A 15,602-nucleotide genomic window follows, 5' to 3' on the forward strand; every position below is an offset into this window, starting at 1 on the left:
CAACCCCGTACATTACTGAAACGGCCACAGGGCCATGGGAGAATTCCGTCCCAAGAGTCACATAATTAAGGCTTTGGGCAAAGGATGTAAGGAAGGACTTTTAAATCCAGTAACTAGTAATGATTCTGTTTATGAGGCTAAGCAGGCGATTTCAAAAAGAAGCTTGATAGGCAGTTGACGGAGATGGACCTGAAAGACTATGGTTTGCTTCACAGCTCCAGGATCCAAAGTTCGATTCCCGGCTTGTGTCATGAGAATGTCGCTTTAAGAAATGTTTGGCTGCTCATGTTACTGCAGTGATGTCAGAGTGTGGGTGGAGCTGAGCTCTGGTTCTGCTTTTTAGTTTGACTTTGAGAAAAGCTTGGGTGTGCCTGTCTTCTTGGTTTCGTTCAGCAGCGTGTTGCAACTGAAGTCAGCCAAAGCAGCTGTATCGTTGAGCTCTCTGCCATCCAAAGACTATCTCTGGATCATTTGGTGAATTCAGAAGAATTATAAATGTTTTCAGTAGTGACTGTAAACTCTTATGTGCTTATGTTTAAAGGTTTGTTAAATCTTTTGGGTGTAAAAGGACAGCATACCGGTTACTTAGTGTTTCATTCTTTGGGGGGTGTATTTGATTTACTGGTCGCTAAGCAGTTCACTGTTTGTTTTAGAAAGGTTAACTTGAGTTCAGAGAATAAACACTGTTTTGCTTTAAAAAAGAAGTTTCTGAAGTACCACACTTGTAGAGTGGGCCGTGTGCTCCCTATACCACAATCTGTTAAAAGTTGTGGGTCAGGTGAACTCCATGATACACTTTGGGATTCTCTAAACCCTGACCCATAACACTTGGGTCACTGTCTTTGCGGAGTCTGCACGTTCTCCCCGTGTCTGCGTGGGTATCCTCCGGGTGCTCCGGTTTCCTCCCACAGTCCAAAGGTGCAGGTTAGGAGGAATGGCCATGCAAAATTGTCCTTTGTGTCCAAAAAAGGTTAGATGGGGTTTCTGGGTTAGGGGGATAGGATGGAGGTGTGGGCTGAAGTGGGGTGCTCATCCTAAGGGCTGGTGCAGACTCGATGGGCCGAATGGCCTCCTTCTGCACTATAAATTCTATGAAGCAGGGGGAATGGGACTAGCTGGATTACTCTACTGAGAGCTAACATGGACTTGACAGATTGAAATGGCCTCCTTCTATGCAGTAATGACTCTAAGGACCATGGCTCTATGACCGAGAGCTTGGCCTTTGTTAGAACGTTGTTATAATTCATTCACAGGTCAGTTTTCTCCTTTCACAGGTGATATGTGCTACAGAAGAGCAGCAGTAAATGGCACAGTGCGAGATAGACTGAACAGTTGAGGGAGAAATTGAATGAGAAGGAAGGTAATTGAAAGCACCATTTGTTAACTGTTTGCAGCTCATTGTAGCCACCGAAAAGCACAAGGCATTTTCAATTATGTTTGTGGATGATGCAAAGGAGATAAGAAGATTCAGATGGATACCAATCCAACCACATTGCAACAGTCAGTGCTACAATGGATTGCACACCAAATGCCCTACAATCCTTCATAGCTATCAATATTTTGGATCCACAATAGTTTCTGGAGCAATCTGTTCCAGAAACGGAAGCATCGATGCCTTTTTAACGAGGTCTGTACACAGGCCGCCCAGTAGTTGACAGGCTGGAACTGTTACAGAGTTTCAGGTCAATGCGAAAGAACTCTCACCAAAAGTAATCGAAGAGCCCTTGCGATGGGGGCTTGTGGCCTCCTTCCCATACCCGTGATGGGGCACTGTGGTGCTGTGAATCAGGCCTGATCTCGGACAGAGAACTCAAGAAAAAAAAATCTATGATAGCACATGTGGGGCCAGCTGTGATACAACATCTGGTGCACATCCCCTGTATTACTTCACTGCAACACAAGCAGAAACCATCCAGTGTCTCAGTGTTGCAGTGGAAACACTGACTCTGGCCACTGGCCACCCATCCACATGATTTTGGCAGTGGGAGGTGATGTGCTGCTCGCTGGATTCTCTGTTCCCACATGGGAATTCCCACTGAAGCCACCCCACGGTGCCGGGAAACCTGTGGGGGTGTGCTGGCGGCGGGAACAGAAAACCCATCGCCAGCGAACGACCGGAACATTCCGGCCTATATGTCATGAAATCCATGCAAGCTGACACCGCTGCCATATGGCCGTGAATAGCAGTGCACAAAGTGGATGCATATGATGTTCTGCAATCATTGCTATAGCAGATTATAATTGTTGAGATGACACCGCGAAAAGGTGGCAGTGGTTCTGTGGAGCAGGAACCTGTTGGCCTCTCCCTGCCTGACAACATTCATGCTCCCACCATAGCCCCTCTGCCAGTGGCCCTGCTCATGTCCTTCTACCAGCCCTGTCTGCTGCTGCTCTGGCTGAGATGCTGCAGTCCGAAGACAAGGGCCTCAAGTCCCAGAGCTATTCAACAAACATCACCCTACAATGCCATTTGAAATCTCCTGCACTTAAGGTCACCAGCTATCTGCTGCAGTCACAGGGGTGGAACTCTGTAGCATTACTAGGACACACACCACTTGTGGATGGGTTCTGACCCGAAGTCCTGAACCAAGTGTAGAACCAGTCACTCTTGTCACCAAGCATCCAGCCTCTGATTCATCATGGCGGCGCAAATAGAGTGAGATATCTTAGATGAAGATGAGTGGGAGGAGCGGGAGGAGAGCAGGGGGAAGTGAATGTCATGATATTCAAACACACACATCATGATGGACACACTAACAGGCAAATCAGAGTACACAACACCACAACCAATCACAGACAAGAACACCAACCACATAAAAAGCACGAGCACGACACCTGGAGGTCAGTAGGTCTGGGGAGAAGGAAGCATGAAAGAGCTGTTGAAACACCACAAGCAGGGAGCCCCCCACGTGCAGAGTGCAAAGACCAAGTTGTAAATAGCAAGTTTAAATAAACAAGTGTTGTACCATATGCAACTGTGTTGGCTCTTCTGTGTGTTAGAACACCCAACACCACATGGTACAGGAGTGGATCGATACCTGCCTACCAACCTGCCATTCTGGACATGGACCAGCACTTTCAAACTGAAGTAAACGAAACTTTCGAAAGATACATCTTTCAGCAACGCCTGCAAGGTAAGGAGGAGCTTTTTCAACCCTTTTTGACGCACCTCCGGATTCTAGCGCAGTCCTGCGGTTACGGCACCACCACAGAGTCCATGATCAGGGACCAGATTGTTTTTGGCGTTGCCTCCAGTGGCCTACGCCAGCAGCTTCTTAAAATAAAGAGCCTCACCTTAGCGTCTGCTGTGGAAGCCTGTGTCCTCCATGAAAATGCTGCCTGCCGTTTTGCCCGATTTCAGGCGTCCGAGTTGGCACGGAGGGGGTCCCCAGCCGTCGAATCGGCAAGCCAGGCCGCCCACGACGTTGAACGCATCCAGGCCGTCGATTTCTTCCCGCCCCACGGCCCGGACGACAGCGGCCGCTTCCCGCGCTTTTCGCGGTCTCCCGCGCAGGTGCGCGCCAAGAATAACGGCCACAACGAGGGACGCACTGCGCAGGCGCGCCCACCGCAAGATCGCACTGCGCATGCGCAGTGGCGCAACGAACGCCGTGACGTCATGACGTGCAGCAAGTGTGGAGGTCTACACTTAAAAGGGCAATGTCCTGCAAAATACCAACAGTGCAACAGATGTGCCATGATAGGCCACTACGCAGCCCGCTGTCGTGCGGCTCAACCCATGGATCCGGCGCATCCTCGACAACCTCGCACACGAGTCAGGACCGTCCAGCCCACGCATCAAGACTTCCAGTTAAGTGATGCAGATGACCAGGATGACTTCAGAGTTGCCGTCATTGATGTCAACAAGGTCAATGCCATCAATCCAGACGATGAGTGGTGTGCCACCCTGACGGTCAACCCGAATTCGTCGCAAACCCATTAGAATGGACTTATAATACAGTTCATATGTTTAATAAGTTGGACAATTTTACATGATAACCTGTTGTTGTTTATCGTTCCAGATGTCGTCTGACTGGACAACTGTTCAAAATTTTTTTTCTTCTTCTCTCGTTCGCATTTCTGTTATGTTATGGTACAACTGGATTCATGTGACGCACTCGACATCGCCCCATGTACATAGTTCCGTCATAGACACATGCTGCACACGACACACACACACTCTTAGATGCACTCACGTCACGATCATATTTATTACCACGTAGGCACATATCTTTGTAAAAAGGGGGGATGTCATGATATTCAAACACACACATCATGATGGACACACTAACAGGCAAATCAGAGTACACAACACCACAACCAATCACAGACAAGAACACCAACCACATAAAAAGCACGAGCACGACACCTGGAGGTCAGTAGGTCTGGGGAGAAGGAAGCATGAAAGAGCTGTTGAAACACCACAAGCAGGGAGCCCCCCACGTGCAGAGTGCAAAGACCAAGTTGTAAATAGCAAGTTTAAATAAACAAGTGTTGTACCATATGCAACTGTGTTGGCTCTTCTGTGTGTTAGAACACCCAACACCACAGTGAAGAGCAGGAGGAGGTCCCGCTCTTGTGTGGGGGGTGGTGGATTTAATAAGGAGCAGAGTGTTCTGGAGGGGTGGCTGAGCAGGGACCCATAAGGAGGTTTGGGGAGGGTGTGGTGAAGGAGGCCCGGGAGAGAGGTGGAGGTGTGGGGGAGTGAGAGAGAGGAGCTGGAGTAGCAACTCACACCATGTTCAGGTGGGTGGGAGGGGGAAGTGACAGAAGTGGGGTAACCAAGGTTAAGGGAATCAAAAAGGTTATGGGGAGCAAACAGGGACGTGGAGTTAAGACCATGATCTGATCAGATCGGGGGCGAAATTCTCCAGTATCGGCGCGATGTCCGCCGACTGGCGCCCAAAATGGCGCAAATCAGTCGGGCATCGCACCGCCCCAAAGGTGCGGAATGTTTTGGGGACCGAGCCGCGCCGGACAAATTTCCGCCCCGCCAGCTGGCGGAAAAGGCCTTTGGTGCCCCGCCAGCTGGCAAGGAAATGACATCTCCGGGCGGTGCATGCGCGGGAGCGTTAGTGGCCGCTGACGGCATTCCCACGCATGCGCAGTGGAGGGAGTCTCTTCTGCCTCCGCCATGGTGGAGACCATGGCAAAGGCGGAAGGGAAAGAGTGCCCCCACGGCACAGGCCCGCCCGCGGATTGGTGGGCCCCGATCGCGGGCCAGGCCACCATGGGGGGGGGGGGCCAGATCACCCCGCACCCCCCCCAGGACCCCGCCCGCGCCGCCTTGTCCCGCCGGTAAGGTAGGTGGTTTAATCTACGCCGGCGGGACAGGCATTTTAACGGCGGGACTTCGGCCCATCTGGGCCGGAGAATCGCGGGGGGGGGGCCCGCCAACCGGCATGGCGCGATTCCCACCCCCGCCGAATATCCGGTGCCGGAGAATTCGGCAACCAGCGGGGGCGGGATTCACGCCAGCCCCCGGCGATTCTTCGACACAGCGGGGGGGTCGGAGAATCTCGCCCCGGATGTTTTTAAATGGCGGTGCAGGATCAAAGGGCCCAATGGCTGATGCCTGATTCATGTCCTATGGTCCTTTATAAAGCCGACTGCCACGGTAAACTGCCGTTGTGGCCTCTGCCAGGATAACAGGCATTCAATAACATGATACTCTCTGTGTGGTCGCACATCAGCTATCCATTCTGGGAGTGGTGTCCCTTTCATTTGCATTACATCTCCATTGGGAATCCTGCTATGCTGGCAAAGCATGTGCCTCCCCCCTCCCACCTCTCTCTGCTAATCAAGTCTATGGAGTTTCCTACCCTGGAGTGCAGGGCCTCTCTCACCTCCCTGATGTAAGGGAAGCACAACATACTGAAGATGCTGGTAATGTTTCTGGCTCACGATTAAAATGATTGACTGGCATAGAAATTATGGGCCTCAGTCATTTTTTTAGCGGAAGCACCATCTTCATTCTTTGGTGTGGGTGACGACCTGGCTGTAAAGGCAGTACAGTACAGTCATCATCTCCTTGGTGAATCACAGCCACCTCAGGTACTGCTCCAGGCTGGTGGAGGTAGCTGAAGTGCTCCCTGAAGTTTCCTGATGGATGGATATTGAGAGCTCTCGTCCTTTTTCCTCTGCACACTCCCTGCTGCCTAACTGTATATCTTGTTGTGCTGCAGAACAAGGGAGACTACCAATCCCCTTAGTGAGACCAAGTTCTCTGCTGACAGGCCTTCAAAGTTCTGAGTTCCTTACAAAAGTCCAGTATCAATCCCCGGCAACAACTTTGCCAAACTCCTCCGACGGTACAGTGCACAACAATTCCACTAACTCTACAGCTCCAGAAGAAAGTCAAAAGCTTGTCATCTGAAAGGCATGCTAATGCCCCAAATAGTACTAGCTGGGCAGGGGTTTAGAGTGAGGAGGCCCTCTTCTGCAACTGACCACAAGGTCAGGTGGAGTGTTTAAGAGAGGGCATTAACAGGACCCGCGAGGTCCAAAAGTGAAAGATACAGCACCAAAACAGCATTAAGCGCTGTTTGACGTTGCAAACTACCTATTCTGCAAGCTTTCAATGCATGCCATGACTGTGCTGGTACCCTTAAAAGCATGCCACCTCAGATGTAGCTGGAGATGGTTCAATTTCCACTTTACGAGCTCTAGACTTCCATTGCAGCCATACCATTGGTAATATGGAGCCAAAATTTGCAATCCAGGTGCTCTCCCTCAATCAATAGCACTGAAACGAGATTCACTGCTCGTTCAACTCGTTGTTGTTTGAGAGATTTGGATGGGTGAAAATTTAGCAGTGTTCGCTTATAATGCACTTCAAAGTCATTTATTACAACTGAAATGGTTTGGTACACCATAAAAATATAATGAAGCACTGGATCAATGTAAATGTTCCTTCCCTCTCAAAGATTGAAATGTCTGATTGATAGATAAGTAGAGGTGGAGATGATATTTCTTTCCTAAACTGCTGGTGTTATGACAAAAAGGCAGCCAGTCGAGGATAAATGAGGCAAGTTCAGATTGATATTCTGAAACATTCTTCAATTTATTTTTACAGAACATTTTCTCAGGAGGCTGAATTAGTCGGAAGCAATGACTCAGGAAATGTGTACGGTCTACATGATCTGTGGAAGTAATAAGATTGCCGAGCCAAATTGCCTTTTCTCGTTCCATATAAATTCATGTTGGTAAGGGCCTCCAAATCAGCCCAACATGCTCTTGAAGGTTACTACAGTAACCATTTAAGATTGCCTTAATCTGCATTTTTCAGTCTCTGCTCAGGTGTGGCATCAGCAGGCACCGAAGGTATGTTGGATTGCTAGACCACCACATTCCCACCCACTGCCAACCCAGTCGATATGATTTGCGGGGGTGGGTAAAGGATCCACTAGCACACCAGCCCGTAGACGTATTAAGGGCCTTAAATAGCTCATTATTGTCCACCCAATGCCCTGATTCCACCTCCATTGCATTATTTTGTGGTCACAAAAGTGGGAAGGCCGTTTCTTATGCAACTTTGGTGAAAAGGCAGGATGGAAGTTGGAGAGAGGCGGGAAAACACATCATTCAGGGACGTGCCCTGAGTACATCAGGGCACCCCCCGCGCCCCCCCCCCCTTATTCCTCCTCACCTGGCCTCTAAACCCACCCTCATTTGCCTTGCCCGCTGTCTCTTGTATGCATGAGGCCTCCCCAGGACTTACATGGGTGCGGTATCCATTTTCAATCTCTGTGAGCTGGCTTGCAGTCCCAGTAGTGCCCATAATTCTGGCACTGCTGGAGCTACCAATGAAACAGATTGGCCAACAGCTGTCAAGGGTGGGACTTTCTCCCACTGCGGAAGATGTGCATGTAGCACATTTTTGGGCAGCACATTAGCATTGTGGTTAGCACAATTGCTTCACAGCTCCAGGGTCCCAGGTTTGATTCCCGGCTTGTGTCACTGACTGTGCGGAGTCTGCATGTTCTCCCCGTGTGTGCGTGGGTTTCCTCCGAGTGCTCCGCTTTCCTCCCACACTCCAAAAGATGTGCGGGTTAGGTGGATTGGCCATGCTAAATTGTCCTTGTGTCCTAAAGTGCCCTTAGTGTTGGGTGGGGTTACTAGGTAATGGGGATAGGGTGGAGGTGTGGGCTTGGGTAGGGTGCTCTTTCCAAGAGCCAGTGCAGACTTGATGGGCCGAATGGCCTCCTTCTGCACTGTAAATTCTATGATTCTATGGATCGTCTCAATCTTATTTATATATCTCAGCATTCATGGAACCCGCATACCACTTGTAGACTCCAGGACTGGATGAACAAATGTTAGGTAAAATATAATTCTTGATATTTTTGTTGCAATACCAAAGATGCCTCCTCCAAAATCCATGGAGCCTGTTTGTGTTGGATGTTATTGTTGAATGTGGAATCCCCATTGAAGATTGTTTTTAAGATGAAGCCCCAGCAATGGTTGTGTATCTACCTGTTGGAGAATTTTATTACGGAACACAAAGATAGCTGTTGGTGGATCCTTATTGTTGGTAATGCACAGGACATAACATTTTTGGGGAATGTCATTTTTGTAGTACCAGATCATTTTGCAGTGAATTAATCTGATCTTGAGTTTTCCCTGATATGTAAATCACGCAGTCACCTGCAAACAGTCTCACCCGATTTTTTAAACCTTGTTGGGAAGGTCACTTTTGTTTGTAAGTAAGTGCCAGATCCAATTTAATAATGTCCCAGATCCATAGCGGTGGAGAAGGGCTTTGTCAAAGGCTTTTGAGAAATCTGGGGCGGGATTCTCCGTAATCGGCGCGATGTCCGCCGACCGGCGCCAAAAACGGCACAAATCAGTCCGGCATCGCGCCACCCCAAAGGTGCGGAATTCTCCACATCTTGAGGGGCTGAACCCTTACCTTGAGGGGCTAGGCCCGCGCCGGACTGATTTCCGCCCCGCCAGCTCGCGGGAAAGGCCTTTGGTGCCCCACCAGCTGGTGCGGAAATGACTTTGCCGGGCGGCGCATGCGCGGGAGCGTCAGCGGCCACTCACGGCATCCCCGCCCATGTGCAGTGGAGGGGGTGGCGATGGCGGAAGGAAAAGAGTGCCCCCACGGCACAGGCCCGCCCGCGGATCGGTGGGCCCCGATCGCGGGCCAGGCCACCGTGGGGACACCCCCCGGGGCCAGATCGCCACGCACCCCCCCAGGACCCCGGAGCCCGCCCGCACCACCGTGTCCTGCCGTCCCAAAGGTGGTGACAGCGGCGGGACATCGGCCCATCGTGGACCGGAGAATCGCCGGGGGATTCCCGCCGTCCGGCGCGGCACGATTCCCGCCCCTGCCGAATCACTGGTGGCGGAGAATTCACGACACGGCGGGACGGGATTCTCGCCGGACCCCAGCGATTCTCCGACCCGGTGGGGGGTCGGTGAATCGCCGGGGGCTGGCGTGAATCCCGCCCTCGCCGGTTGCCCAATTCTCCGGCACTGGATATTAGGCGGGGGCAGGAATCGCGCTGGTTGGCGGGTCCCCCCCGGCGATTCTCCGTCCCGCTGTTGGAATGCCTGTCCCGCCGGCGAGAATCAAACCACCTCTCTTACCGGCGGGACAAGGCGGCGCGGGCGAGCTCTGGGATCCTGGGGGGGCGCGGAGCGATCTGGCCCTAGGGGGTGCCCCCACGGTGGCCTGGCCCGCGATCGGGGCCCACCGATCCGCGGGCGGGCCTGTGCGTGGGGGCACTCTTTTCCTTCCACCTTCGCCATGGTCTCCACTATGGCGGAGGCGGAAGAGACCCCCTCCACTGCGCATGCGTGGGGATGCTGTGAGCGGCCGCTGACTCTCCCGCACATGCGCCACGCGGCAAAGTCATTTCCGCGCCGGCTGGCGGGGCACCAAAGGCCTTTCCCGCCAGCTAGCGGGGCGGAAATCAGTCCGGCGCGGGCCTAGCCCCTCAAGGTGAAGGCTCGGCCCCTCAAGATGTGGAGAATTCCGCACCTTTGGGGTGGCGCGATGCCGGACTGATTCGTGCCGTTTTTGGCGCCGGTCGGCGGACATCGCGCCGATTGCGGTGAATCCCGCCCCTGTCCTTGCCATGTGAGTAGGTTCACCTGTTTCAAGACTTGAAACTAGGTCATCGTTAGTCTGCAAAAGCTGTGTTTCGGTAGCTCTTTTTGCCTGAAAACCATGCTGACTCTCTACAAGATGTTGTGAGCTTCATAGTGCTTCATGGCATGAGAATGAACAATATATATTCAAGCAATTTTCAAAAAATGTTGGCGAGAGATACCAGTCTGTCATTATCTCACTGATCTGTCTCTTTTTTTGAATATGCCACAGATGTTAGCTTGTTTCTGCTGGTCTAGTAAGTAGGTGGTGTTGATTAGCTCTTGAAAGAGATTGATCAATATTGAAGCCAGGTCACCAGCTGCTAACTTTAAAATCCAGAGAGAGATTTCATCTGGACTCAAGAGCTTTATTTGGATTTATTTCTCGCAATAATTTCAAAACATATGACAGATGCAAATCAATGCAGGTAAGTGTGAAGTGATGAATATTGGGAGGAATAATATGGAGAGGTAGGCGGGTACTGTTGCCAGTGGGGGTAGGAACAGAGCAGAGCGATCTGGGGTGGGGTACATATTCACAAATCTTTGAAGGCAGGAAACAAGGCACAACCAATAAAGTGCTCAAGCAGTTTAATTATGTACTTTTGAAAAGTGGGACAAGCGCCTCTGGCTGTGACAATGTAAATATTACAGTGCATTTTTGAAAAGTTGTTCTACTTGCTGGTAAAGACAAACCATTGCTGTAACAATTTAAAATTGGTGGCTAGCTTTTACGTCAATACATTAAACTTTACACCACGATTAAGCAGCTCTTGGGAAATTTTGCCACCCTGTGTCACTAAATACTTGAGCAGGGCAGTCCTCTTTTAAGACCGAGATAAATGTACACATACAACAACCAAGCAAAATTAAATTCAAAGAATAGATCAATTCTGGCACATAAAGGTTTGGATGCATGCAAGACCACAGAAATCCTCAACACTGAAGTAAAGGAGAAAGAAAACTTCTTACCTGGTGTTGAAGACTGGCGTTTCTATCCAGCGCTCGCTGTGGGCAAAAAAAATCACCGCATTAGAATTTCAGAAATAATAAAACATTCATTTGACAAACTGCCTTCAAAATGATTGATAATGGAAGGAACATTGAGCAATTATGTTGGTCATATGACACCTCGGCTGACAGTTTGCTGTGCCAGCTTAGAGCTTAATCAGGAAAGTGGATTTTCCACATTGCTTTGAAACTCCAAGTGAAGTTAAATTTTGAAGATTTGGCAGCAACAAAAGGCAAAATATAATAAGCTATTTGAACGTAAAGAAAAAACTTGTACTTATAAATCATGGGGAAAATCTTGTTGCTCCTTAGCGGAATGCAGCATACAGAGGTAAACGGGAATAGGGAAAAGACACACTGTGACCTGAATGTGGTCAAGTAGAGGAATGTCTGTTCCTCTCCTGCCCTTGCTAATATCTCTCAACTACCCCAAATATTTTATATCCACCAAATTACCTGAAAAGGATGATTGCCATTGTTATGTGTAGGTAACAAGCTGCAACCGTTTGTACACAGCCATGAGATAAAACTTAACAGCCTCTGGATGAGGGAAGATTTTCCTGCTTTTCATCAAATGGGGTGGTGGGATATTAACGTCCACCAAGACTTTCACATCTTATCAAAAGCACAACATGTCTGCCAATGCGGCACGCCCTCAGTTCAGTATTCACCTTAATTCTTGAACACAAGTGGGATTTGAACTTAGATTCGGAGAGGGAAATGATACCAAACAGAGCCAAGCAGACACTCAAAAATAACATCTGAGGTGAGTTCTGTTGAAGCTGCTTCAAATATCAAAAGATAATTTGAAGGAAGATATCAGGGAAAAGAAAGACATGCAGTTAGGCAATTTAGACAACACTCACCAAACAAAGGAGTCTTACAACTTAGCAGCTGTTCCAGTTAATGATTGGAGTTGGGTTAGACCCAGACCTGTCAGGGTCACAATTAGAGAACAGGGAGGTTATGCTGACTGAGGGAGATAAGGAAAATCAATTTTATCTGGTTTTGTCCAACTTGTTGTTTTTAAGGCTGAGAAGGTAGTTTTTAACCAGCTAATGTGTATGGCTGTGAAAATGTCTTCATTGTAACTGCTTATAACATGTCTGTTTCAGGGGATTGAAACTTAAAATTAATCCTAATTACAGTAGGATGTCAATTTTGATTGGTCAGGTATTGAAACGGGGAGAAAAATGGGTCTTACTTCATGCAAATTACGTTTGTGAACTGATTAGAACTGCCGAAAAGTGTGAGAAGGATTTAGAAAGTTAAACAGAGGACTTAAGAAGAGAATCTTCAAAGCTGAGCTTTTTGGGCAAAAGTCAAAAAATTCAGAAGGTTAATCGATAGGCAGAAGTCTGAAATGGCAGTTCAACAGAGAGAGAAGAATTGGAATTCAATGACTGCCTGAAATAAAACATGTACAGTACACACCTGGAAAATAATGGGACCAGATTTTCATGGCTCTGACCAAGTCAGAATGGAGGCAGGGGTGGGGAATGGATTTCAAATTGGTGCACAGGCCAAGATTCAAGATTCCTACCCACCGCTGTTCCCCAATATTTGCTCGAGCCGTGTGAGGGTACGGTTCGTGACCCTGAATCCTGCACTCCAGACCGGGCCAGGTTCATTGTGGGGTCAGGCAGGCATCTCCAGCAATTTTCATGAAGCTGGGCCAACCTCTGCAGGACTCGTGAGGAGGAGTCATGAACCATCGTCTGGATTCTGGAACCTGAAAGGTGAATTCGAAAGGTCTTGGGCTGGAGTCTCCGCTGTCGGGATTCTCTGTTGCGCCGGCAGCGCACCCATGCCCGGAGATTTACGGTGGTGTGGAGCAGCCCACAATCGGCAATCCCATTGGCCAGCTGGCAGGACGGAGAATCCTGCCATCGACGGGGTGGAGAATCCCGCCCCTTATGTTTGCTTCCCATGCCTCCTCCATACGAACTCAAAGTCAACTCATGTCCCCATCTATCACAAAGAATACCACGTACCCTCCATGCCACTCATGGCCCTGCCATGCCCATTCACCCAGTATATGGTATGTACAGAACCAATGAAGCCTATAGTAACAATGGCATGTGTGAAACTGATTGGAAAAAAACACCCATTCATAATTCTTGAGGATAAACTGGTGTTCCTACAACCCTATTAAAGTGTCAATATAACAGGCCCTTTGATGATCAACAACAGAAGCTTTAAATGCTTCACAGCTCTTAATCCTGTGCAAGTAAACATTGAGACACTGACAATGTGATCACAGAAAGAGTAACTTATTATAACCACAAAAATATATCAATCAAGGCAAGTCAACAACTCTGTCCAACTGTGTAAACAGTTTCCACTCAGAATTGGTCTTGATTCTCGGCCAAACATGCATAATGAGGCACTCAGCTACGCCTGTGACAACCTCTTGGCCGAATTCTCCGTTTAGGGGACTCTGGGCGGGATTCTCTGATCCTGAGGCTAAGTGTTGACGCCAACGTAAATGCCGTCGCGTTTTACGATGGCGTCAACAGGCCCCCAGGAGCAGCTATTCCGAGCCCCACAGAAGGCCAGCAAAGCACTGGAGTGACCCACACCACTCGAGCTGCTGATACTGGCCTCAAATGGGCACTGCGGTTCCACGCATGTGCACCGTGACCAGCACGATTGCGCATATGTGCGGTGGCTTTCTTCTTCGCGCCGGTCCCGACGCAACATGGCGCAGGGCTACAGGGGCCGGCGCGGAACAAAAAAGCCCTCCAGTCCGAGAGGCCGGTGCCAATGCCACCGATTCTCCGCTCACCGGAGAATCGGCGGACCGGCACGGAGCGGCTTCACGCGTTTCGCGCCCGACCCAGCGATTCTCCGACCCAGCGTGGGCTGAGAGTATCCCGCCCTCTGTTCTCACACTGCAGATGAATTGCACCTGATTTGCGATTATGCTGGAGCGCAAATCCTCAGCCATGCAAATGTTTGAGTGGCTTTGAAGTACCCAGCTGTGAAACTAACCACAATGTCTATAAATATCTAGCTGTGATTGACTGCTCCTGGATCACATTAAAGACAGTTAAGAGCTTTCTGTCGGGAAAAAGCGGAAGTGAGATCACTTAAAGCACTTAACTGATTAGTTTGACATCTGGGTACTTCAAAGCCAGTCGAGTGTGAAGGGAGATGAATGTAACAATGCAGACAGCTGGGTGTGTGGAAGCTGTCAATCACAGGCTATTGAATGCAATTTCACAGAGATATGAATGAATGGCTTGCAGATCAAAGACTAGATGGGGTTTAAACATAACTGACAGGTTTTCTCTTTCTAGGAATTGACAGGTGCTGCTTCCTCTGACTGAGCCAGCAGGTGTATTGCCCAGGTGAGTTTTAAAGCAGTGATTTTTTTTCACTGCCTCTGCCTGGCTGCGCCCAGCTTCCAGACAGGGGTCTTTTCTATGAGGGGATTCCAGGAAGGGGTTTCTCTTATGGGGGCTTCTAGGCAGGAGTGTCTCTTAAGGGGGGCTTATGGGCAGGGGTCCCTCTTATGGGGGGCATCCAGGCACGGGTCATAAGATTCAAAGCTGTGGGCCAAGTGCTGGTAAAGGGGTTTAGAAAGGTACATCGGGTGTTTTTCACGTATCCGTACAGACTTGATGGGCCAAATGGCTTCTTCTGCACTGTTTGATTGTGATGCTATAGGTCTCTTTAATGGGATGCTTTGGGGCAGTGGTCCCTCTTATGGGGGTCTCTCATGGAGGTTTATCATATGAGGGGTCACTGGTGAGGGTCTCTTTAATTGGGGGGAACTCTGGTAGGGATTTCTGGTGGGAGGTCGCTAATTAGGGGGTCTCTAGTGGGGGAGTGGGGGGCATCTGGTGGAGGGGACGGTGGGGGGCTCTGGTGGGGGTGGGATGGGCAGGATTTACATTGTCAGGGGGAGGGCAGCCCTCAATGGACTTTGGGGGAAAACTGTTAAAGAGTTTCCCATCTTGGGCCCACCGCATCAGGGCCACACTTGTAAAGACCTGTACCAATTCCTGTCCATGTGATTCCGAGCCCAGAGGACCGGACAATCACACAAGCTTGGAGAATATGTCTTGCCTGTTAATAGGATGCAAATTGGTCTGAATGACCCATTCTCACCCTCCCACTGGCTCAGGGTACGAAACTCGAGCCTGCTGCCAAAAGGGGACTGAAGTATCAGACAGCCGCTGATCCTGGGCGGGATTCTCTGATCCTGAGGCTAAGTATTGAAGCCATCGTAAACGCCGTCGCGTTTCTCGACAGCATCAACATGGTCTCAGGATCAGCAATTCTGGCTGGCACAGCACTGGAGCGATCCTCGCCACTCCAGCTGCTCATCCCGGTGACAACTGGACGCCACGGGGTCCGCGCATGCGCAATGGCACTGATGCCAACACGTGCATGCGCAGTGACACCAATGCCAATGCACGCATGCGCAGTGGCTCCCTTCTCCGCGCCGGCCCCGACGCAACATGGCGTAAGACTAAAAGGGCCGG

General features: G+C 49.9%; 1 protein-coding gene across 4 annotated transcripts in view; it reads right to left on the reverse strand.

Annotated features, from left to right (window-relative positions):
* LOC140389974 (rho guanine nucleotide exchange factor 4-like) overlaps nt 1-15,602 on the reverse strand; it is a 636,618-nt gene that overhangs the window by 515,391 nt on the left and 105,625 nt on the right. For all 4 annotated transcript variants that reach the window (XM_072474699.1, XM_072474703.1, XM_072474698.1 and 1 more), the window contains exon 2: nt 11,071-11,106. In XM_072474699.1, the coding sequence (XP_072330800.1) occupies nt 11,071-11,106 (36 nt within the window). The remainder of the gene's footprint in view (nt 1-11,070; nt 11,107-15,602) is intronic.

This window comes from Scyliorhinus torazame, chromosome 14 (assembly GCF_047496885.1).
Source record: "Scyliorhinus torazame isolate Kashiwa2021f chromosome 14, sScyTor2.1, whole genome shotgun sequence".
Lineage (NCBI taxonomy): Eukaryota > Metazoa > Chordata > Chondrichthyes > Carcharhiniformes > Scyliorhinidae > Scyliorhinus > Scyliorhinus torazame.